Source organism: Ochotona princeps, chromosome 13 (genome assembly GCF_030435755.1).
Source record: "Ochotona princeps isolate mOchPri1 chromosome 13, mOchPri1.hap1, whole genome shotgun sequence".
Classification (NCBI taxonomy): domain Eukaryota; kingdom Metazoa; phylum Chordata; class Mammalia; order Lagomorpha; family Ochotonidae; genus Ochotona; species Ochotona princeps.
Genome location: NC_080844.1, coordinates 7,274,441 through 7,298,890, shown reverse-complemented (window position 1 = coordinate 7,298,890; position 24,450 = coordinate 7,274,441). Strand labels below are relative to the sequence as shown.

General features: G+C 59.5%; 1 protein-coding gene across 7 annotated transcripts in view; it reads right to left on the bottom strand.

The window, feature by feature from the left end:
- Positions 1–779: 779 nt before the first annotated feature.
- The window catches only part of ARHGAP22 (Rho GTPase activating protein 22), a 173,421-nt gene continuing 149,750 nt past the window's right edge, over positions 780–24,450 (bottom strand). For 5 of the 7 annotated variants that reach the window (XM_058671124.1, XM_058671123.1, XM_012926400.3 and 2 more), the window contains 6 exons: positions 11,071–11,278; positions 7,543–7,675; positions 6,398–6,471; positions 5,847–5,968; positions 3,630–4,437; positions 780–1,200 (listed from right to left, as the gene is read on the bottom strand). In XM_058671124.1, coding sequence (XP_058527107.1) covers positions 957–1,200; positions 3,630–4,437; positions 5,847–5,968; positions 6,398–6,471; positions 7,543–7,675; positions 11,071–11,278 — 1,589 coding nt within the window. In that variant the 3' untranslated portion in view covers positions 780–956. Of the gene's footprint in view, positions 1,201–3,629; positions 4,438–5,846; positions 5,969–6,397; positions 6,472–7,542; positions 7,676–11,070; positions 11,279–15,834; positions 16,211–24,450 lie in introns of those variants that run through there. The other 2 variants (XM_058671127.1, XM_058671128.1) reach the window with 2 other exon arrangements.

Below are 24,450 nucleotides of genomic sequence, written 5' to 3'. Positions count from 1 at the left end.
AGGGAGGGTGGCATCCAGTGTCCTGACCGTGGCAGGGAGCAGCAGAGGCAGGTGGTGCCGCTGAGGGCCTGGGCACCACCATAGAGTTGCTGGTTGGGCTCACAGGGGCAAGGACTGAGCAGAAAAAGGACAATGGCAGTGACATTGTTGTGCTCGGAGGCCAGCCCCCCATCTGCCTATCACGCACAGCCACAGGTCTGGCCTGGCACCGTGCTCTGTGTGTGGGAAGAACCTGGAGGTTAGCAGGTAACAGCGGAAGGGATAGGGTCAGCCTTTGCTCACGTGGACCCGGGGCCAGCTCTCATGCGGAGACTCAGGGAGCTGGAGGAGGGGGCAGGGAGTGGCCTTGAGCCAAAAAAGAACCTGTGTAAATCCAGCTGCAATGCTAGCCGCGCACATTCCTATATCCCACTTCTCAAAGTACCCTGCAAGGGGTGCCCTACACATGGAGAAAAAACAGAGGGCCTAGTCACTGGCACAGAAGGGCAGCTTGGTTCTAATACTGGCTCCTTGGTTGTGTGTACCCTGGGAGGCGGGAAGGCAGCCCAAGTGCTTGGACCCCAGCCACCTCCATAGGAGACCTAGGTGGTTAGGGTCCTCGCTCAGCAGTGTGCGAAATTCAGGGACTGGACCAGTGGAAACTGTGTCTCCCTGGCTTCCAGTGAATTTTGATAATGGATAAATCACATGACATCATGTTTTCCTTTCAGAGCAAATTTAATAAAAGAAACTTGCTGGTGGCTACCTGTTTTCTGGGTGCCACCCCTGGGGGAGGGACCAAACAGTATTCTTGGCACAGCCCCCCTCTTGACATGTAGTAGGCCCTGCCTTGGATAAGCGCCCCCCCCCCAAGTCCTGCATGGAATGGAGGGGGTGGACCGCGACTCTGGCTCTCTCCAGCCAGCCCAGAGTGGGTAGGGCTGCCGACAGGTGGCCTCCGAGCTGTGGATGTGCGTTCACTGTCCCTCCTGCTGCTTCGGGGAGAGGGTGCCAGGGGCAGCCACGGTCAGGCTGCCCAGGGTAGAGAAGAACTCCTCCATCTCGTGCTGCAGCAGCTGGTTGCGCCGCTCGGCGTCCTCACGGGCCCGCTCCGAGTTCCTCAGCTTGATCTCTAACATGCTGTACCTTTTCTTCTCCTGGTCCAGCTCCTCCTCCAAGCGCGACATCTGCTTCCTCAAGTCAGCGCTGCCTTCTTCAATCCTGAAAGGTCACGATGACACACCATCATGTGTGGTCTGCTAGCTTCTCCAAGCTGGCCCCGCAGAATCTCTGGGCAAGCAGCTATTACATGGGGTGCCCGCTGGAGCCCCTCTCTGACACCCCAACTTGAGAACATGGTCCTGCCAAATAGCATGGGCTCCTGCAGGTGGCACAGTGCAGGGGAACCTGGCTCGGTGGTTCCAGTCACTGCCCATACCACCCAGAAACCCACACAGCCTCTCCAGCCCAGCTCAGATGCTCCCCCTTGGTGACACTTCCTGGGGCCCACAGTGCAGGTCCCACCCGTGCCCCTTGTCCAATAGCACACACCCCCACGGGAGTATCCACTGTGGAAAGGCTGACACATCCATCTGTCTGCCAGGCCAGATGCCAAGACCACCAGCTCCTTCCATCTCAGGGGACCCCGGACATGGGCACTGAGGGCCCAGCCTGGCAGAGTGCGAGCCCCAGGACGCCAGACCCAGACTGCACCGAGCCCAGGCAGCTTCTTCTGAAATGGGTCACCACGGACCAGGAGGACCCTGTGCATAGCACATGGCACCCAGTCCAGAGGCATGGGGACCCACAGTAGTGTCTGTCATCTGGACCTCGACCGGGCCTATGGGTATTCTTTTGGGAACACAAAGGCGACTCCCTGGCAGGGCACAGAGGAGGCAGAGCAGGGAGCAGGTCCCACTGTACCTGCTGGCCTCGCCAGGGCTCCAGATGTGATGCCAGAGCAGAAGCATGGGATGGGGGCTAACCCCGACATCCTTCTTGGCTCACAGCCTCCTTATCTGAGTCCCTGCTCCAACCAGGGGACAGGGGAGCTGGGCCACCTGTTGCCACCCTGCCGGTGAGGTCACTACAGAACAGCAGCTGCCACCCATCTCCTCTGGGAGCCACAGCTCCCACAAGCACCCAAGGCGCCTGAGCATTCTGGATGTGTCAAGTCAACTCCCACCAGCTGGGTGAGTTCACGCGTGCCTGTGCGCTGGGGGGACTAGCTGTCGAGGCCTTGGCCGCTGGGGGCCGCTTCTCCCCTGGGCATCCTCCAGGGAGGTGGGTAAATGGCAGGCTCAGCTCCCCAGCCAGGATTCTCCTATACTGTGTGTTTTGTTTGCGAGCGAACCTGTAGCAGCCACCACATTCCCCCACATCTCCCTAGGGAACCTGCACAACCACCTCTGGCCCGGGCATTCTCCAGGGGTCTGTCTCACCACTGTACCCCTGGGGTCTCCGTTCTCTGCCCAGCTCGATCTGAGGAAGGCACTTCCAAGGGTTCATGGAAAATGGAATTTAAAGAGACGTATTCAGTACAGCAACAGGAAATCCGTGCTTTGTTTTGTCACCCCGAATTTTCTGAAGGTTTTGAGGACTCTTCAAGTCCTGGCTCAGGGAACACCTGCTGTAACCTAATTCATGACAGGTACATCTCCCCTCCCAGTCCCTCTCCGATCTCAGCAGACCCCACGCATGACACCTGCACATTCCTGGCACCTGTGGAAACCCCAGACTCTGGCACTAGGGGGCAGGAGCAGGGATGACTTCTGCCACTGTGCCTTCAGACGCCCCAAAAGCCTGATGAAGGCCCTGTGAGCAGGTGGGGCCTGGGGTCCCAGCTCAGCCAGCTGATGGGGCCCAAGATACCTAGGTCTTCCATAGTGCAAGCCACCACCTGCGGCCTTGGTTGGAAACCTCAGCCCCTCATGTGCGGGCCTAGTGCAGGGCTACAGGACTGTGTGTTGGGGCAGAGCCTGGGACCTAGCTCCCTGCTAACTGAAGACCACATTCAAGAGCGCTTCAAGAAGAAAGCAAGTTAAGAGGATTCTGGTACAAAGACATTCGGCAACTCATGCGCGTGGTCCTCAACCAAGCCGTGAAAATGTGTGATTTAACAAAACTGCGCATGGATTTCAAGAATTCTTTGCACCAAAATAAACTCTTATAAATAAATACAGAAAAAAAAAACCTTATGTGAGTGGAGTGATGCAGCCTTGTGTGGCTGTGGCCTTGGTGGCCAGTCCTGGCCTGCTGGGTACTGGCTCAGTGCCCCCAGCAGGCTCGCTGGGGACATGTGAGTTCACCTAGTGGGTGGGAGTTCTATGTGAAACAGAGCTAACGATCTCCCTCGTGCTGGCTCACTCCTCCCATGCTCACAAGGGGTAGGGCTGTGCCAGGCTGGAACAAGGAGGCAGGGGCTCTCTGCGTGGCAGGGACCCCAGGATTTGTATGACGCTCTGCTGCCTCTCCATGTGTGCACCTGCAGGAACCAGTGGCACAGCAAGGACTTGCACTGACAGGGGCTGTGGGCATCCCAAGAGGCACCTGGCTGCTGGGATGGCACCTTCCAACTCATGGGGCTTTCCCAGCAGCAGGGGCCACACTCCACCCGCTTGCAGGACAGTTAGACCAGGCCCTCCCGTTACCTTTGCAGGCTGGTCTCATACTCCGTCTTCTGCCGGCACAGCTCTGCCCGGAGCTCTGACACCAGATCCTGGAGAGCCTGGCAGCGGCGGGCATGCTCCTGGGAGGAGGGGCTGCCTGCATCGCTCAGCTCACTGCTAGGGACCCTGCCCATGCCCACCTGGCCCAGGTCCAGGGACCCACGCTCGTCGCTGCTGCTAGGCAGCGAGGAGGGCTCGACGGCCCACTCAGTGTGCAAGGAGCTGCAGGTGGATGAGTCGCTGGCCCTGCAGGCTGTGCAGCTGCTGAGTGAGGCCTCACGGGAGGTCGAGGCGGTGGACCAGTTAGTGCTGGCCAAGCTGGCAGTGCCAGGCAGGAGGCCAGAGGGCGCAGGCACGTTGTCATAAGTGGACAGTCTCTGCGCAGAGCCCGTGTCCTTGAGCCGGTCTCCTGAAGAGGCACGGCGGTGGCCGCGCAGAGAGGACAGCCCGTTCCGGAGCCAGTTCCCGCCCGAGGAGATGATGGGTACCTCCGGGGAACCCCCCTGCCGGAAGGAAGCCTTCCAACCAGGCAGCGTCTGCCCCCGGCCTGCCAGGGATGTTCTAGAGAGGGCGGCAGCTGCAGGCCCGTCCAGCGAGGAGGTCCTGTGTGCTGGCGGGCTTGGGCCACCGGGCTCCCCATGGCTGTCCCTCGGGGCCTCCTCGGAGTCCCACCCCACCGTGCACTGCGAGCCTCCACGCGGCGAGGCGGGCCCTGCCGGGGCCTTGGCGGTAAAGAGCTGGCTGTGCTTGCGGATGAGGACGGTCATCAGGTGCTGGACCAGGGACGTGCCTGCCAGAGAGAGGGGCAGGCATCATGGTGAGTGGGCCCAGCGCAGAGCCACCAAAGTGCCAGGGAGAAGTGGGGTAGGGTGGTGGCAGCTTTTGGCCTTCACCCAACCCAACCCACCCAACGCAGCCGCCAAGCCCAGGCATGGAGCCTGCGAGGCCAGAAGCCTGTACCACACCCGCTCTGTCGGCTGGCCTTGTGCAGCAAAGGGAAGCGTGCCCTGTGCACAGCAGGGTGAGCAGGTGGCAGTCTGGAGCCGGAAACCAAAGCCTTCTTACCTGGCCCACGTCACCCCCTGCCCACTCTGCAAGGCATGGGCCCTGTGGGTCAGGGCCACAGGCAGGCACACACAGAACCCAGAGCCAGGGCACCCCCCCCCAAGACAGTCTCCAAACCTTGGGGCTCCTGTGGGGCAGGGAGGGGCCAGCAGCAGTGGTGGGCAGTGTAGGGGGCACCCTGGTATCTACCTGGTGTCCTTGCTGCCTTTTGGAAGCCACAGTCACAGATCAGGATCGGAAAAAGCAGGTGGAGCGCCCGAGTAGGCCGGGCCCTTCCCTCCCCTCCCGCGCGAGGCAACTGGGAATCCTGGGAAGACGTGAGTCTTTCTCAGGCCAGAAAGCATAGGCAAAGAAGCCGGAGGTCAGCAAAGCAGGCTCGGCCTACCTGTGCTCCAAGGCCTTTGGGTAGGCTGGCAGGTGGGGACTTGGTTCTCTTAGTGAAAGGGGAAGCTGGCAAAAAGGCAGAGCCAAAGCACAGGGAGGCATACTGCGACTGTGGCAGAAGCAGAGCAGGGCCACCCGCCTCTGTCACGGTCATGCCCCATGTCCTGTGAAGCAGAGACCTCGCCATGGTAGCCCTCGGTTTGCCCAGGGCATGTGGCCCCTGCTGGAGTATGAGATCGTGTGAGCCTGGTTCCTGGGATTCCCCGCTCGGAGCTTCACTGACTGCCTCCCCGTGCCAGCACCCCAGCACCCACACCTGTGTGCACAGGACCCCTGGCCTTGCTGCTGCACACTTGTGGGGCACAGGCTGGGAGTGCGGCTGGCGGTGGAAGCCCTCGAGTAGAGGAATCTGCAGCTGTTACTGCTGGGTGGGTCATATTCTGCAATCTAGCACAGAAATTCCCCTGGGTCTGACACCCAGAACCCTAGAAAACCACTTAATTGTCAAAGTCCAGGAAAGACACTGTGTGAGTCTGAGAGCATGGTACGGCCCCACTTCTCCTGCACAGACACCGCTGGCCCTTCTAACTGTCCCCTAGAGACCTGCGGGGTGCCACCAGCCCTGGGGAAAAGTTCCTGGGCCTCCTAGAGCTGCAGCCCCTGGGGCTGGGGCAGGGGAGGGCTTAGAGGCACCTGCCAAGCCCCCTGGGGCGACAGGGCCTGGCCTGGGCCCAGTGAGCCCACTCTTACCTTCCATGATGGTCACTGGGTCCTCCACCCGTGGCCGCAGGATGTTGGGTCCAAAGACGGTCGCCAGGTTCTGGACACTCATCTTGTTGACGTCAGAGTGGGCCTGCACTTCGTCCAGAAACCTGCGGAGAAGCAGGGGAGCATGGGCAGCCCGGCTCCCACAGCCGCCCCGCCACCCTAGGGTTTCCATGCAGCCCTGCCTGATGAAAACAGAGTTTCTCCTGGAAAGGGCACAAAGTGGCCATCAGAGAAGCCAAGACCACAGGGAAGGAAAAGGATGCAACCTTCAGGGCAGAGGCCGGCCCAGATCCTGAGGCCTGGGATGGTCGTGGCTAAGGGGCAGCCACCTGGGCAGACAGGGCAGCAGAGGTCCCTGGGGAGACAGGGCAGTGGAGGTCCCTGGAGAGACAGAGGTGTGTCCCTTCTGGGGTGATCCATCAGGGCCAGCTCCTACAGGACTGCCAGCTCCAAGCCAGAGAGGGAGGCTGTGAGGGCGTGGCCTGTGCAGGGTAGGAAGCCCCGCCCCCTCCATCCCCCTGCTGGGCGCTTACCTGCAGATGTATCTGAGCAGGTTGTAATTGGCCTGGGGAAGGTTGCTCACTTGTTTAGCCAGCTCCAGAGTCCCCTTGGGGATAAGGATAAGTTAGGATTTCAAACCCCAGCAACTGGTAAAACGGGGTTTTGGGGGAAGAGAGTCCCCCTCAAGCTTCCTGCTAGGAGGGGGTGGCCTCCAGGGGCTGGGATGAGGGCTGAACATCTGCAGGGCCACGGAGGAATGTCCCCCGCTCAACTCACTTATCACGGCACAAATATTTGCCAGATAATACCCTTGGTCTCCTACACGGCCCTGCAGGGCCCCAGCACCTGCAGGACTCGGGGAGGAGGGGAGACCAGGCCCCCTGCCTCTGTTCCCACTGTCCTGGGAGCTGTTTGTCTGGAGTTCTTTTGGGAAGAAGGCAGGGCTGACATGCAGAAAAGGTTTCCTTGATCCTGAGTCTCAGGGCAGCCAAGAGTGGGCTGATTGCCCCACGCAGGAGACAGCCATGGACCAGGACCACCCACAGCAAGGCGGCCCCTGACAGCCACTGCCTGCCACCTGCTCCTCGGTGGTTTGGGGTTCTGTTTTTCAGATTTGTCTTTATCTTATGTGTTGGAGAGGCAGAGGGAGGGAGGGAGCAGGAGGGGGGCAAGAGGGAATCTTCCATGCATGAATTTACTCCCTATATGACTGTGATGGCCAGGGCTGAATCGGGCAGAAGCCGAGAGCTCCATCTAGGTCTCCTGGCTGCGGCATAACCCACTACACTGCAACGATGGGTCCAGATGTGACCTGCTTGAGATAGGACATGCTCTGCCCAGAGACTGAGGCCTGGACAGCGGATGGGGGATATTTACAAAAACAGCTGCATGCTATGGCTGGATACAATCACCCAGACACACACGGGGTGTGGGGAAGGAGGGTGCTCCAGCACCCACCCAGGACAGCATGCCCCAGACCCCTTGTCCCCCTAGCATGGGACACTCTGTCTCCTTCCTCCCTTTCCCCACCCTCATTTTCACTCTCACACACACAGCAGGCTTCAGGTCAGGAGCCTCATGCTACAAAAACATCAGGAAAACAAGGAGTGGGTGGCCTGACTTGATGTGCCTTCTACCCGGCCAGCCCCCTCCCAGGCTGGGCCCCCGAGCCACTAACCTCCCCCTCATCCTTGGTGAGCAGCTGGGCGCAGCTGAGGAAGTCCTCGTACCTGGCGAAGGGGACCACGGGTTCGGGGAGCTCCCGGAGGTAGAGCTTCAGCAGGGAGGCCACCGTGTGCACGTCCGTGGTGCTGGGGAGGACAGGGACAGGAGGCGGGTGTGTGAGCTCCTACAGGGAGCCCACCATGTGTACACCCGTGGTTCTTGGGGGTAGGGTGGGGAGAGGCCATGTGAGCTCCAGCAGCAACCAGCACACCCCTGCCCTTGTCTGCTGGGTTGCTCACCACCCTCACAATCGTCTCTGTTCATCTCCTCCCCACCAGCTTCCTGCATGTCCATTCCCACGCCTCAGCGCCCGGCTTCCCACCGGCTGACTCGGACTGGCTGTGGAGGGCAGTGGTCTGGCTCCTGCTCTCTCTCTCTCTCTCTCTCCCTGGGTCCTGCATGTGCACCCTGTAAACTTGCATCCCAAGTCTCAGAAAATCACCTGCTCCTCACGGACTGTGGATCTAGAGCCTGGACCCAGGGCTGGCATGTGGCCTCGTGGTTAAGGCGCCGCTGGCAACGCTCCCATGCCCCACTCAAGTCCTAACTCTGAGACCCAGTGCAGCTTCCTGCTCATGGGCACCAGTGCTGACTCAAGTAATCGGGTTCCTGCTACTCACGCGGGAGACCTTGGCTGAGGTCCCTGTGGCAGCCCAGCCCTGACCACTGCCAATTTGGAGACTGAATCAGGGCGTGAGAGTCCTCCTTCTCTGTGCCTCTTTGCCTTTCAAGATTTATTGATCTGGGGCCCAGCGGTGTGGCCTAGCGGCTGGAGTCCTCGCCTTGAAAGCCCCGGGATCCCATATGGACGCCGGTTCTAATCCCGGCAGCTCCACTTCCCATCCAGCTCCCTGCTTGTGGCCTGGGAAAGCAGTTGAGGATGGCCCAATGCATTGGGACCCTGCACCCGCATGGGAGACCCGGAAGAGGTTCCTGGTTCCCAGCTTCGATCGGCACAGCACCGGCCGTTGCGGCTCACTTGGGGAGTGAATCATCGGATGGAAGCTCTTCCTCTCTGTCTCTCTTCCTCTCTGTATATCTGACTTTGCAATAAATAAATAAATCTTTTTTAAAAAAAAAAGATTTATTGATCTGAAAGGCAGAGTGTTAGAAGAGGAAGAAACAGAGACCTCCATCCACTGGTTCACTCCCCCACAGAGCTGTAATGGCCAGGGCTGGGCCAGGCCAAAACCAGGAGCTCCATCTTGGGTTCCCAAATGAGTGTGACGATGACTTAAGGGTTAAGCGCTAGGGCCCTCTTCCATTGCCCCAAGCATATCAGCAGGGGACCAGAGGGGCAGTGGAGCAGCTGGGACTGTAGTATGGAAACCAGTGCTCCAATGCAGAAAGCCAGTATTTTTTTTTAAAGATTTATTCATTTTATTACAGCCAGATATACAGAGAGGAGGAGAGACAGAGAGGAAGATCCTCCGTCCGATGATTCACTCCCCAAGTGAGCCGCAACGGGCCGGTGTGCGCCGATCCGAAGCCGGGAACCTGGAACCCCCTCCGGGTCTCCCACGCGGGTGCAGGGTCCCAATGCATTGGGCCATCCCCAACTGCCTTCCCAGGCCACAAGCAGGGAGCTGGATGGGAAGCGGAGCTGCCGGAACCAGAACCGGCGCCCATGTGGGATCCCGGGGCTCTCAAGGCGAGGACTCCAGCCGCTAGGCCACGCCGCCGGGCCCAGAAAGCCAGTATTATAGGCGGCCTAGGCCATGGTGCCACAGGGCTGGTCCCTCTTAGCTTATTAAATATGTAACATTTAAGTGTTGGAACTGTATTTCCGTCTCGGGAGACACACAAAAAGTGAGGCCAGGACACTGTAGCTGGACCACTATGGTGTCACCCAGCCTGGCTGAATCCCATCCTGGGCTCCCTGAAGCCCCTCCCTGCCTCCTCAGGCCTGGGGGGTGCTGGGACTGCCCTACCCCTGCTACATGCTCTCCCCACCACTGCCCTCCCCGGGGTCTCCTTCACTGCTACACCTTGCACGGGCACAATCCCTCTGGATGTCTGACCCAGGCCAGGTGCCCCTAGGCTTCAATGACACCTGCTACGTGGGTGACAGCAGTGGGCACGCAGGGCTCCCAGGTGTGCTGGGCCTCTGCAGAGCCAAGAGTATGAAGAGAGGTCAGCTCTCAGGGACCCTCCTCGCTGCAGGGGTGGGAGGAGGTACTGCAGCGCCAGGTATGGTAACCTCTCCCCCTGCCAGCTGCAGCTCTGCAGCTCAGCCGTGCCCAGCCAGTCCTCCTTCCCTGGTCACTGCAGAGGCCGCTGTCGGCTTCCACTAGGCACCTTAACTCAGCTAGGAGCTGCACGCCCTCCACCTGCGCCCGCCTCACCATCTCTGCGCCCACAGGCCAGCCCAGCTCCTGCTGCCCATCCCTCACCCCTTCTTTGTGCTAGAGTCTATTTGCTACACCCGCCCCACCCCACACACATCCTCACACTCCGCTCTCCTGCCCTTGGCCCCCAGCTGCAACCACCTGCCTCAGTGGTCTTCCCGGGAGCCAGGGGGACACCTTGCTCTGAGCCTTCCCATGACCGCAGAGAGCTCTTGCTGACAGGTGCTCCCACACCAGGGGACGGGGGAGGGAGGACCCTGCCATCCCCTGTGTCCCGCTGGGATCCCTCCTGTCGGCCAGGGCCCAGGACCGGCTCCCGGAATACCTCCACAGTGCCTTTGCACTGTCGCCCCTCCCTACCTCCACCCCAAAGTGCTTCCTCTGCAAAGGGTGGGCGCTGGGTGAAGGGGAGCCTGAGGGTCCAGCACAGTAAGATCCTTGCACACACTCCAGCCACAAGGGCATGGTGCTCGGGGCTCAGGGCAGCCTGGTGCAAGGAGCGGGCTGGAATGTCAGGGAGTGAAGGGGGTGGAGGGCTCTGGTTGGGTGGGGCTCGTTGTAAGGGTGCAGCTTAGGACCTGGGGCTGGCTGGGTGGAAGCTGAGGGGATGAGGAGGGAGGTGAGGAGGGGGCTTTGTGCTTAGCCTCCTCAGCATCCGGCAGGCCAGAAGGGTGCCAAGCAGAAGTCCCCAGACTGGCCCCTCTGTGAGCTGGTGCGTAGGGATGGGAGAGAGCCTGGGACCCCCCATGACAGCTGCAGAACCAGAGGAACCGCCCCCTCCACCATCCCCCACCCCCGCCAGAGAACACAGAACAGAGCTAGACAGGTGTGCTGGGCAGACAGGTAAGGCCTGACAGTGGTTCAGGAAGGAGCCCCTGAGAGGAGGTGGGGCAGAGCCTGGGGGAGGGGCAGAAGGAAGGTCAGGAATGCTGGACACAGCCCGGGCGGGGCTCCTGTGGCGCAGCGGCCAGCCTCTCTTTCTTTTGCAGGAGCCAGGATCAAGGCCCCTATGGAAAGGGGCTCAAGTGAATGTAAACAGCAAGCATCCATCCTGGGATGAGACCCAGGCCTGCCGGGTCGCACCTGCTGCTCCTGCTGCTGCCACCTCCACCCCCACCTCCCCAGGTGCTCACCTGTCAAAGAGCGGCTTCTGGCCACAGTCAAAGGAGTCCTGTAGGTCCCGCACCAGGTTGGCCTGGCCCGGCATACGGAAGAGGCCCTCTTCTGAAAGCCCTCGCTCCCGGATGAAGTCCACGCATTGCTCCACCAGCAAGGGTGCCAGGCGGGGGCCATACTTGCGCTCATGGTGGACCGTGTCCTCCAGGCGTTGTCCGAAGATCCCTGGGCACAAAAAGGGGCTGCCAGGCACGCCCACGGCCTCCCGAGCTCAGGACCCGGTGGAGGGCGCTGGGGACGAGGGAGAGCAGCAGGTATGGTCAGGACAGAAGGGCAGCTCTCTGGGCCCTTGGGGACATGGAGCAGGAGGGAGCTGCTGGCCTGTGGCCTGAGCTGACCCAGGGAACTGGTCCAAGCCCTCGGGCAGCATGCATTTTTTGCATTTTGTCCATTGTTTTCTATTGCAAACTACTAACAGTGGGCTGAGCAGGCAGGCTCTAGCAGTCTACCCCTACCACAGATCGCACAGCTCCCGGGACAAATCACAGGCCTCTACAAGTGTGGGGCACAGACCTAGGCCACAGCATCAGCCACAGTCAGATGCCACCTCACCCCTCATCAGGACGGCTAGTGCCAAGCAGAGAGAGAGACACAGCAGGGCTGGCAAGCACAGAAGACCTTGGGAGCCTCATGACAGGAGTGAGGGATGCAGAGGTTGCTCAGCACGCCTGCGCGCACACACACACACACACAGCCAGAGTTGTGGTGCAGCGGGTCACGCCTCTACCTGCAATACCAGTATCCTATATCATTGCAGTAACTGCTGGAGTCCCAGCTGCACCACTTCTGATCCAGCTTCATCAGCAAGTAATGGCCCACATGCTAGGACCCCTGCACCCATGGGGAAGACCCACACAGAGTTCCAGGTCTTGGCTCCAGCCCAACCCAGCCCTGACCATTGAGGCCATTTGGTGAGTGCACCAGCAGATGAAAGACCTCCTTCTAACTCTGGCTTTCAAATAAACAGAACACATTAAAAAAAAATGGTGAATGCATTTTCTATTTTTCTACACCACCAAAATAACCAGATGTCATTTTTTTTCTGTGGCTGATGTGGCACATGACTGGACTGGACTCCTTACAGTTAGCTGTTAAGAAGACATTCTAACAATTGAGAAATGACAGGACATCATGGGAACCAAAAGGCAGCAGATCTAGAATGCACAAGGCATGACTCCACCCGTGTTGGAGTTGGGGAGCCAGCAGGCACCGTGGGCCGGGCACACGGCTGCTATGGCACCACACTGGAGTTAGGGAACCGGCAGGTGCCATGAGCCAGGGACACGGCTGCCATGGCACCACTGAAGGCTCCTGCAATGCTGGCAGTGCTGCTTCCAGCCTTGGCATTCTCCCCAGCCTGCTTACCTTGACTTTGGTGGCTTATAGTAGGTGTACCTATGGTATAGTACCACTCACCCAAACTAACGAGCAAGGATTAAAAAAGTCAGGGGGGAAAAATCCCAGCATTCCTGTGGGTTAAAATAGATGTGAGAGAAGACAGAGGAACTTGTGACTAAGCACACTTATGCCAATGAAATACACCACCGGGCTATGAGGTTCCTGGCAACCCAGGTAAAGAGGGAAAGTGATTTCAACTCACAGACACTGCATCCCATGGCAGGCTAATGAGGGAAACGGATTCCTCCCAACCCCAAGCTCCAGGCCCCTGGCTCTATCCAAATCTACTAGCCACAGCCCTCCCTGGCTGCACAGCTGTGTGGCTGCGCCAGGGGCATGATACCCAACTCCATTCCATCCACGCATGGGATGGCACAGCAGCCAGTGCAGGGCTAGGAGGCACAGCCCCCAACCCCAACCCCAGTTCCATACTGTCCCGAGAGCCCATGTCCGGGTCCCTAACACGGAGCCCAACACATGGCAGGGCTCTGCGAATGCCACTCCTCGTGCTACCCTGCCCTGCCTGAACACAAGTGGACAGACCCAGGAGAGGAAGGCTCCTCCTTTCTAGAAAACCCGCCCATGGTGGGTGTGCCTGGTGGATGCCACGAATGTCACATGTGTGTAATCACATGTGTACACATGTGTGCATGAAGGGAGCCTTGTGGGCAGGAGGCCAGGAAACTGCAGCCACAACAGGTAACCCCTACACAGCTGGATAATTTAGGGACCACCATCACCATCAGACTTTGCAGGACAGCAAACTGAGATGCAGCGGGTGCGGGGGGTTGGGGGATTGAAGACCTATGGCTGAGTCCAACCCAGCACGTGGCAGGGTCAAGGTTCAGCCCCAGGTAGACCGGCTCCAGGAGTATTCTGGGCCACCTGCAGGGGGCCTCCCCCGCCCACCTCCTTGGATTTTCTCACCAGCAGTGCCCCTTCTCCCTCCTTTCCTCCCTCCCAGGAGGCTGTCATTAGACCCCGGGCAGCTATAGCAGGAGCTGTGACACTGACCATGGTGAGGGACCCAGGTACCCATGGACCCAGGGCTCAATGCTGCCCCGCCCCCTTCTCTCCTGTCTGCTGGGGCACCCCAGGCGTGACCCTTCCTGCGGGTCCAGGAGTGACCTGGGTTGGAGACCCTGCTTGCTCCCACTCCACTCAGGGCTCTGTCACACCTGACATCTGGCCACACGTGCCCCCACGTGCTTGTATAGCTCACGTGGATTGGCTGGCGTGGACGCTGTGCTCAGCCAGTGGAGCCACCACTGGGCATGCTCACGAGTGCCCAGTTCAAGGGCCAGTGATTCCGCACACTTCTAACCCGACTCCCCGTCAATGCACTGGGGGGAAGGCAGCAAGAGAATGGCTTAGGTACTGGGGGCCCTGCCACCCTTGTGAGGCTCTGGACATGTTTCTGCCGTCAGGTCCCGTCTCAGCTGATGTGAGCATCTGGGAAGTGAACCCGTGGATGGACAACTTCTGTCACTCTGGCTTTGAGATAAATATTTTTGGGGGGAGTGGATCAAATCACTGTGGCAAAGGATGTTAAGCCACTGCCTGCGACTGTTGTACCAGCTCCATTTTCAATCCAGCTAATGCGAAAATGGACCCTGCCACCCACCTGGGAGACCTGGATGGGATTCCCGGGTTCCTAACCTCAGTCTGACCCAGCCATGGGACCATTGTGGCCATGTGGGGAGTGACCACTGGAAGGAATTGGTGTGTTAAGTCACCTCCTGGGATCCCTCTGCTTCCTGTCCTTGTACCACCCTCCCTCCCACCCCCTGCTCCATCCTGGCTTCCTCCAGCAGCCCCTGGGGTGCAGACCCCAGGCCAAGCCCATTTGTCCACATAACCCCTGGCCCAAGGCAGTTCGTCCAACTCCAGCCCCCAACACAGGGATGAGCAAGCCAGGGCCCTTGATCCTTCCAAACAGAAGGGACTTGGAAGAGGAGGTAGGGGAGGGGACACAGCCAGGAAGGATGCCTGGAGAGGTAGGAGTGAGGAATCCTGGCAAGGCCTGCTGGCGCCAGGTGAGCACAGTACTGCCTGGGCGGGCACCCCTCAGCATCTCCTCTGTGTGGGGGAGGGGGCCGGACACAGGCAAGCGGGCAGCGGCAAGAGGTTCAAAGGCCACAGAGATTAGGAGGCTTGCCCTGGCTCCAGGGGTGGCCCCTGCTCCCAGCCCCTCCCACCCAGGGCGCCGCCCACCCTCTGCCTTTGCCAGGCTCTCTCTCTCTCTCTCCAGCGCAGCCTGGCAGGGCCTGGCCCTGCGTGCTCAACTCCCTCATCCCTCCTGGCACGTCTCAAGGGGAAGCTTTGCCAAGAACCCGTTCCAGGAGGGAAACCCAGCCAGTCAGCCAGCCAGCCAGCCAGCCGGCCAGCACCCAATGCCGTTTGCACGGCACAGGCTCGGCCACCCCCAGGAGACCAGGCAGGTTCTCCCACCTGCCTTGCTTGCCTTACTGGTGAACCTGCCAGGGCTGGGCAGGCCTCCCCTGACAGCTGCTGGCTCCCACGCCCCCTCTCCAGGGAATCCCGGGCTGGGTAGTCGGCTGGCTCATGTTCTGCGTGACTTGGGGCACACGGGCCCTTGCCCTGTCTGCCCCCTCGGTTTCTGCCACTCACAGAGTTGTGAGCACACACAGGCGTGCCTCCCAGCCAGGCGCCGCAGGGACCTGGCTTCCGCAGGCTGGCCTAGGAGAGAGCTGGGTCAGCCGGCCGCCCAGCAGGAGAGGGAGGAGGCGGGGTTCCCGCTTGGAGCCTCTCTGGCTAGCACTGGCCGCCTCACTCTGGCCAGGGTCAGCGGGGGGCTGTGGAGAGTGGGGAGCAATCCGGGAGCTCTGCAGAGAGGAAGGGGCTTCGGTCACTGCAGGCTTCCTGCCCCCATTCCACCGGGGCTGTCAGTGAAGAAACCTCACGGTGGTTGGCCATGGCTCCTGTGTTGCAAACTCAAATCCCACCTGTGCCTCCAGGAGAGGCTGATTTCTTCCTGGGGGAGTCCTGCGCTGTCCCCGGCACCCCCGCCTGCACACACCACCGGCTAACATAACCTCCTCCCGCCGCTGGAGTGGAGGTGGGAAGGAAGTCCTTGCAACACTGCAAGTTTCCTTTTTCCTCCGAGAAGGACCCTCTCAGCAAGTCAAAGGAGGGAGTGGCGGACCTCAGCCTTCTCCATCCAGCACGCACAGCGCCCCCCACAATTCCCGTGAGACCAGGGCCAGCAGCACTCGCGAGCCCTCCACTTTCCCCCACTTCCCACCAGAGACGCTGCTGTCCTCCCCCTACAGGGGGGCGCTGGCATCCCGACCCGCCCCTACCTGGGGTGGCAGGCAAGCAGCAGGAGGGTAGGCGGCAGGCGCGGCACCGGCACCGGGAGAAGGCTTGCGCGGCCGGCATCAGGCCCATGGCGCGCCCGGGCGCGGTGGCGCTGCTGCGGCTGGAATGCCCGGCACGCGCGCAGGTAGCGTCTTGCCCGCCGCCCGCCCGTCGCCCGCCCTCCGAGGCCAGCGCCGCCCCGGGGCCGGGACCCTGCAGTGACAGGGGGGCAGGGCGTCGGCCAGACCCACCCTTTCTCCCTCCCCTCCTTGGGGGCACCGCACCAGAGGCCAACAAGCACAGGAGACCTGCTGCGCTCCAGCAGAGTACCCAGAGACTCAAGTACACCGGGTCCGCACCAAGATCCCCCAACTCAGCCCTTGGCCAGGGTGGCAGGTGTGCCGGGCAGGGCAAGCAGGCAGGTTGGGTAACCGGGTCTGAGTCACTCAGCCGTCCGCCAGCCCGGGCTGGCGGCGTGGGGTAGGTGGGTGTGCTGGGCTGCCAGGGGCCAGTCGGCTAGTGTGAGGACCAGTGGTGTGTACCTGCTGTGGGGACACTCCCGCTCTGCACAGGACACAGATGCGGCTCACAGAAGTTCCGTGATTTGCCCAAGGTCAGACAGCTCCCAAGTACACCTCGTGGGCATTCTTTGCAGAGTTTCTGTTTTTCTCTGGAACCTCACACTTACCCCAGGGGAGTGAGGATGAGAACCCGGGGCCGGACACACACCACGAGGGCAGGTGGACAGAAAAGCACAAGTTGGGGCTGGTGGGGCTGGTGCTGCAGCACAGCGGGCTACATCGGTGTCTGCTGTTGGAGTGCAAGTTCAAGTCCTGGCTGCTTGCTTCCGACCCAGCAACGGGTGGGAAGGCAGCGGAGGACAGAAAGCCTGTGTTTTGCCACCCACGTGGGAGACTCTGATGAAGCCCTGGCTGTTCATTTGGGGAAGGAAAGCAGTGGCCGGAACTCACTGTCTCCCCCTGTGTCACGCTTTCACATAAATATTTTTTAAGTGAGGCTCTACCACACCAGCCATGGCAAGAGAGAGGACAGTAGTCTTGGGTTAGGGACTGTCTGTAGACAGAATTCTGTAATGGGGGTGCGCCATGGGTCTTAGCAGGTGGTGGGAGGTGGCACCTATATCAAGCTGGGAGTGTGGGCAGGACACGGTCACACTGACTGCTCCCACTAAGGAAAGCCTGGCTGAGGATGCAGCAGGTAAGACACTCGCCACAGGTTCTGGAAACCTCCAGAGCCGTGTTCAGCTTGACAGTATGTTCACGACTGGAAGTGGATGCCAAGACAGTCAAGGCAGAGCTGTGGGTCCAGGCTTGCGACAAGAGCAGTTCAGCAACTGTGACTGCAATGAGTCCTCACTCCCCAGGCCCTGAGCTCCCATACAGTCCCTTTGTGTTCTCACGCCTGCAGAATTTGTTTCCTGTGGGGTGTAACTGGCTAAATAACACCCCTTCCCTCCCACAGGTGTCTGGGTCCTAATCCCCCATGAACTGACACCTGTGTGTACACATGACAAAGTTGAGGATGGAAGATGGGAATAGTGGGTCACGGGGGTGGGACTAGATGGTCACAAGGGTCACTCCTGAGAAGATGCAAGAGGGAGACTGACCCACAAACTATGGAAGACAGTCACATCCAGGGGACCCTGGGGAAATGAGGTACAGCTCCACCAGAACCCCCAGAGAACACATGACATGAACCCTTGGAAACCCCCAGCTCTGACTCCAGAACAGAGAGGGAGTAACTGCATGTTGTCAGCCTCTCAATCTGTGAAATTTGTTATAGCATTGGCCAGCGCTGTGGCGTTGTGGTTAAGCCACTGCCTATGAAACCAACCTTCCATATGAGCCCAGGTTCAAGTCTCAGCTGCTCCACTTTCAATCTAGCTTCCTGCTAATGTGCCTGGGAAGGCAGTGGAGGATGACCCAAATCCCTGGGAGATCTGCACACACACAGGAGACCCAGAAGAAGCTCCTGGCTCCTGGTTCTGACCTGGCCTTTGTGGTCATTTGGGGGACGTACCAGCAGAATGGAAGATCTCTTCTAATTTTTTTTTTAAAAAAAGATCAGGGTCTGTGGGCTCAGAGAACAAGCAGCTCCCTGACGGGCAGGCAGGACTTGCTCAGATGGGCAGGCGGGCTGTACCTTGCACCTGTTCTCTGCTCTCTGAGGCTCCATCCCCCTACCTGTGTAGGTTCCTGAGTTACACCTGCTATGCTTTGGAGCAGCAGACCTACCAGCCCCAGGCTCCCTGGAGGCCCTGTCCAGCCCCCTTGGGGGTTGCTCCTTAGCCATGAGGCCCGCTGGTGACAGGTACACAGAAGCAGGCCCAGGGAGCTGAGATCCTCCTTCATTATCCTCCTAAGCCCCCAGTGAGCACCTGTCCTCCCCCGCGAGCAACCCGGGCATGGGACAGGAGACTCTTCTGCTCAGGTGGCCCTTAGCTCTCAGCTGTGAGTGCCACGGGGGCACCTCTGCCTTCAGGTTCCACACCCCAGCCCCTCCGGCGAGCCAGCTCAGAACTGGCAGCCCAGGTGGGCTGAGAGATGGCTGGCCTTGCTCCTGGCCTCACTATATGCTGCGAGGCACGCTGCAGGACCTCCCTGCGCCATCCAGAGACCACGCAAAAAGTGCAGCCCAGGGCAAGCATGAGCTCCATCCTTCCCTCTTCTGGAACCTACCAGTGATCAGTGATGGGAACCACAGGATGTCCCAGGCTGAGCTCCAGCCTCAATGGGGCTGCAACAGGTCCTTGGCCACCACTGGCCTCTGCCGAGTCAGCAGAGCCTGCTCACGCCATCCCCTCCCAACAGCGCTGATCTCACCGGCCTGGGGGTGGGAGGTGGGGCCTGCCAGGGGCAGCCAGCCCAGCTCAGCACCCACCTGCCCCTCTGGCCATAGGCAAGCGGACTCTGTGAACTGCACTTAGCAGCAATTGAAGCCTGCCAGCACAGCACAGCCACTGTGAGCTGGCAAACAAGCACGTAAAGTCTGACCTCAGGGTGAAGCAGCGAGGTGGTTAACACTTGGTGCCCTGGGCCTGGCAGCTCCTGTCGGGGAGGGGAGGAGGTCCTTGCTCTGGTGAGCACCTGGGGTGGGTGTGGGGAACAGAATCCAGAAGCCTTTAGGAGAAAGGAGTCCTGGGGTGCCAGGCGCAACTGTTGCACCTGGCAGAGGCCAGACTTACCCTGGAAGAGCTTCTCCTCCACCCGGGTGCCTGAGCTGCTGTCCCTCCCTGCTAGCCCAGTGACCAGAAGCCCAGCCCAGGTCAGTGGTGCTCCTAACAGTCTCCCTCCTGGTGAGGGCTCTGTCTATCCGACGCTCCCAGCCAGGCTGCCCTGCAGAGCCAGAGGCCCACTGTGGCTGCACCACCTGGCCAGCCGGGCCCAGGGCCAGGGACCTGGCACTCTTCAGCCCATGGTACCTCCTGGGCTTCCACTGCAGGATGTCGCTCCAGCCAGCAAGGACCACGGATGGGCCTGCTCTGTGCCCTTCTAAGTTCTAGAGACCCTCTCAGGAGCCGCGAGAGTCGGAGGGCAGACTCAAGAGACCAAGGGGAGCCACGCAGCCAGGTAGGGGCCGGCTCAGGCAGTGTGGGGGCGCCAGCCCCTCCTGGGTGCAGGGCGGTCCCTCTGGGTGGGGCTCTCTTCCCCAGCAACCCAGTTCTGAGTCTGTGGCGGTTGGGGGGAACCCTGGCCCCACACTGCTGGCTCCAAAATGCCAAATCAACCACAACTCCTGCATCCAGCTGCCCACCTGGCATCTCCACCAGCACAGGTCCAACATAAACACACTAGAAACAAGCTTCACAAGCCATCCCGCATGCCACACACACACACCAGTTCCTCCTCCCTGGCTCATAAGCTTATCCTTGCAGTCAGCCAGACATCCTGAAGGTGACCTCACACCCACACCTACACCTAGGAGAACTCACTGCCCTGCCCTGCAGCTCCTCTGCCTGGGTCACTGCCAGCAGTGGTCCCCGGCTCAGTACCCTGCAAAGCCCCTCTGCCACCTTCCCACACGTCCACATGTCGACACACACACACCACACATCCTGCTTCTGCAAGGCCTCAGAGAATACAGCCCTGGTCTGGCACATGGCCCAGGGCGCCCTCCTGGCTCTTCGGCTGCCAGCTCTCAGCTCCGCCTTTGAACCAGTATGTGCCACTATGTGTCCAGCGAAAAACCAAAAAGCATCAGTGAGGATGTGGAAGGAGCGCTGTGGGCGGGGTTCAAGAGTGATGCGGCCACCACCCAGACAGGGCTGACGGTGCCTCAGAAAGCCAAACACGGGGCGGGCAGCAGGTGCAGTGGCCGACAATGTCATGTGCGGACGTCCACAGCCCACACTGAAGCACCTCGGTTCAAGTCATGGCTCCACTTCCCACCCAGTTTCTGCTGGTATACAGCCTGGGAGGTGCCCAGCTATCCACAGGGAGTCCCAGATGGAGTGTTGGGTTCCTGGATTCAGCCTGGCTCCATCCTTGCCACTGTGGGTTATTTTGGGGGAGCAGACCAATGGATGGAAGATCTAGCTCTGACGCAGCAAAGCTGCTTCTGGCTGTGTGCCCCAAAGAATGAAAAACAGGGACACCCCAAACAGATCTGCTCAACAGCAGAGAGGTGGACGCTTCAGTCGAGTGGGTAGGTAAGGCAAGGGAGATGTACTTCCAAACAGAAGGGAGTTTGAACGTGGACCATCTTACGCCAGGCCCATGAGGACAGATCTCATCTGATGCCACTGCCGGCAGGTGCCTAGTGCAGTCCAGTTTAGAGACCGACAGTAGAACAGTCACTTGGTAGCCGCCCAGGTGAGAGGGAGGTGGGGAGCAGGGGTGAGGAACTGCTGCTGGGAGCAGGGACATAGCTTCCATTTGGGGAGATGAGAGAGCGAGTGGACTGGAGACAGCGCTGGCAGCTACACCTGTCAGTGAGTGGACTTAGTATCCCAGGCTACAGGCTTAATGGGCACATTCTACATGATGGATGTGTGTATATGTGTGTGTATATGTGTGCGTGTGTTTAACCACAATCAAAACACACAAGTCTTCAAGAATTACCGAAAATGTACATTATGGAAAAAAAAAAAACCACCACCACTATGCATAGGGCTTAAAAGGCTTTTTGTCCCGAAAGTAAACCTGACTTGGAGCTCCACTTCTCTGTGAGTTGTCTGAAGTGCCCTCAGAGAAAGTGTATAAAAACAAGTTCAAAGACACACCCGCCCTACTAACTGAGCTGACAGCTGCTTCCTGGGGGTACCCAGCTCGGCACCTCTGACAACCAACACTGGTCTCCCTAAGGGTGTTCCCCACCCAACCCAGCAGCAGCCACCCCCACACTGAATGTGGAGAAGCAGGCCTGGCAGAGAGTTTCCCCACGCTTGCTGGCCTTTGAGAGCCACCGTCCTCCTTCGCTCTCCCCACTGGCTGCCCGGGAGCCGAGGGCACGCCTCCTCATGTGTCCAGTCACTGCTTCCTGAGTGAGCACTCTCAGCAGGGGTGGGGAATCACTCGCATAGATTCAGCATCCCTGCCCAGTGCACAGTTGTCAAATGAAAATCAAGCCTGCCGTGTGTTTCCTTGAGTTGCCTGTCTGTGACATAGCCAGACTGGGTGGTTTTGTGGCTCTGCCAGCATGCTGCCATGCCCTTACATCCGCTTTAGAGGGAGGGCTAGGCATGTGGCCTCCACTGTCCTCCATCTGAATTCCCCAGCCAATGCTGCACAGATGGCAAGAGGCCTAAGCCATACAAAAAAAAAAAGACACAGAGAGGGCAGGCAGTGTGCCCCAGGATGCTCAGCAAGCAGATGGCACAACCAGAGGGCACTGTGGCCTCTGCTCACCCTGCCCCACCCACATGGTCACTGCACCTGGCTTTGCTAAGCACCTTGACCAGGCCCGTGTGTGCTGGGATGCCGGGGTTGTCACCTAGCCCTTGCTAGGTGAGCTAGAGAGCTGGCAAAGTGGGGCTGTCAGGTACACCCTCCTGGTCCTGTCCTCGCCGAACTGGGTGCCAAGGTCCGGAGGCGACTGTACCTCAGTGAGATCTCTAAGTTCTGCCAAACTTAGGCACTTTTTCTCTTAAAATATTTCTTCTTGTCTAAAAGGCAGGGAGAGGAGGAGACACAGAGTCTTCCATCCAATGGTTCATTGCCCAAATGGCCACAACAGCCGAAGCTGGGCCTGTCCAAAGCCAGGAGTCAGGAGTTGCAACTGGGTCTCCCACGTGGGTGCAGGGGCCCAAGTACTTGGCCCATCCTCTACTTTAGAAAGAAGGGAAGATGAGTGTCCCTCCCAGTCCTGTTTATGATCTTGGGGGCGTGAAGTGGCCCCCCTCATTCACCCTCCACCCTCCCTGTCAGGTATAAGGGTGTCCGTGGAGCTCTTTGACGATGCCTGTAAAAAGGGAAGCCAGGTCCGCTGCTATTCCTTTGGCACTGCTTTTTGTAGCTTTTACATGGGTACCCTTCTGGGTTTCAGCAAGTGTTCCTCTGACTCAGCTCTGAGATGACCGTGGAGTTGTATCCTTCTATTCTGTCGATGCTTTACACCTGCCAAGTCGCAGGTATCAGCTACCCCTTGCAGGGGGCCCCCTCTCCTCTCTGCTCAGCTCAGGGACCTCAGCCAGTGCTGGGCTTCCTCCCTCTCCCCCACTCCCCAGTTCTTCTCAGCTCCCTCCATGATGGCTCCTCCACTATTCCCTGGCATTTTTCCTTCACGTTCTTTGATTGTCATTTGCTTGAAAGGCAGATCAGACAGACAGATATCTCATCAGCTGGTTCACTGATCTGATGCCTGCAGCAGCCAGGCCAAAGGCAGGAGCCAGAAGCTCCACCCAGATCTCTCATGAGGGTGGCAGGGGGCCAAGCATTGGGGCCGTCTTCCACTGCCTCCCAGGGAGTTGGATCAGAAGCGGGGGAGCAGGGCCTTGAACCGATGCTCTGATACCTGATGCGGGCTTACAACACTTGCCCTGCTCCCTGATTTTTTACTTGCGGACTACTAGGGGCTGGGCCTGTGCTTGCTGGATGGTGCCCGTCAAGGTCAAGGTTTCCAAAACCCATATGCACTGCTGGCTTCTCTGCAGCTCATCTCTCTCAGTCCCCACCTGGAGCTGGCTGCCGGCTTGACAGGTGCAGCTCAGCACCCTGCAGCACCCCGCAGCACCCCGCAGTACTCCGCAGCATCTCAACTCAAGCACCTGTCTTCCTTCCAAACAGTTGCGTGGCTTGTGGTCTTGCCAATCCATCATTCTAGGTGCTGGGATCAACCCCCGGGCACATCCCTGGATTTCTCTCATCCACCCTCCTGTCCCCGCCCCTGCCACCCATCTCAGCAGAACTCTCCGGGCCCTTAGCCCACCTGCTCTCAACAGGGCAGGCACGGGCTGCCTCTCTTCTGTTCCAAACCCTGGACCTCCCTACCTCTATCTCCCTTGCCCTGTACCCACTCTGCCCTGGGTACCCTGGCCTCGCTAGTACCTGTCATTTACTCTCCGTCTCCTCTGCCCAGAGCCACCAAACTGGGACCCCATGGCTTCCCCCAAAAACTCACACAGCTCCCGTGCGACTGCCTCGGGACTTGGCACTCTGAAGAACTTGGTACTATGAAGAACTTGGCACTATGAAGCCAGGACCTGGCCTGTCCTGCTCACCACTGTCTCCTCCCAGCCCACAGACTGGCAGGTCCAGGTGGGGCTGGCTCTGGACAGCCCCCCAGCTGAGCAGGTCTGTCCTACAGCAGGCACGCTGCCCATGGGAGCCAAGACTGACCGGCTGAGCCAGGGACCCAGGCTGAAAGCGGCTTTGCCAAGAAAGCCTCAGGGGCTGATGGAGCCCCTGGCTGCCTTCCCCACAAGGGGCACCTGCCTGGGCATGCCAGGTGTGGCTCACTCTGGGATTCCTGTTTCTCCTCCGGAGTTGTGGGAATAGGGAGAAAGGCACGCTTGGGGATGCTGCCTGTTTCATGGTGGCAAGTAGCACAGCAGAGAAGTGGGTTAAAGGCTGGGGCCTGGGGCAGGTCTGAGTGTGAGCCTGAGGGTCCACCTGTCCCCCATCCTGAGTGCAAGCCAGAGAACTATGTGGGCCAGAGATGCGGGCAGCTCGGGGCTGTCCCTGGACAGATCACCCCAGACACTGGGATCAAGCCCAACCTTGGATGTTTTCTGTTCCCAACCCACAGCAGGCCAAGCACCCGACCTCTTTGGCATTTCACTTCCCTTCCCTTCCTCAGGTGTTTTCTCCCTGTTGTTGATCATTTCGCCTGGTGAAATCTGCACACATCCAGGGAAACGCTCATAGCACGAATGTGCCGGTTGACATGTCGCTGCAATCCGCATACCTGTGTAACTACTACCCGAGCTGGCTGGGAGAACATTCCAGAGCCTTCTGGCCCTCCTCCACCCCATCCTCACTTCCCCCATGCTCCCCCACACCCAGATATCCAGCACGAAGTCTGAGGCATTCACCTCTTCGCATTTCCTTACATTTTGGCTGCCTAACCATGAGCTCATTCTGCCCTGTGTCTCATTGTTACATACAGGGAATCGTGAAGCGTGGTTATTTTTGCTTGTTTGTTTGGCTTCTTTCCTTGCA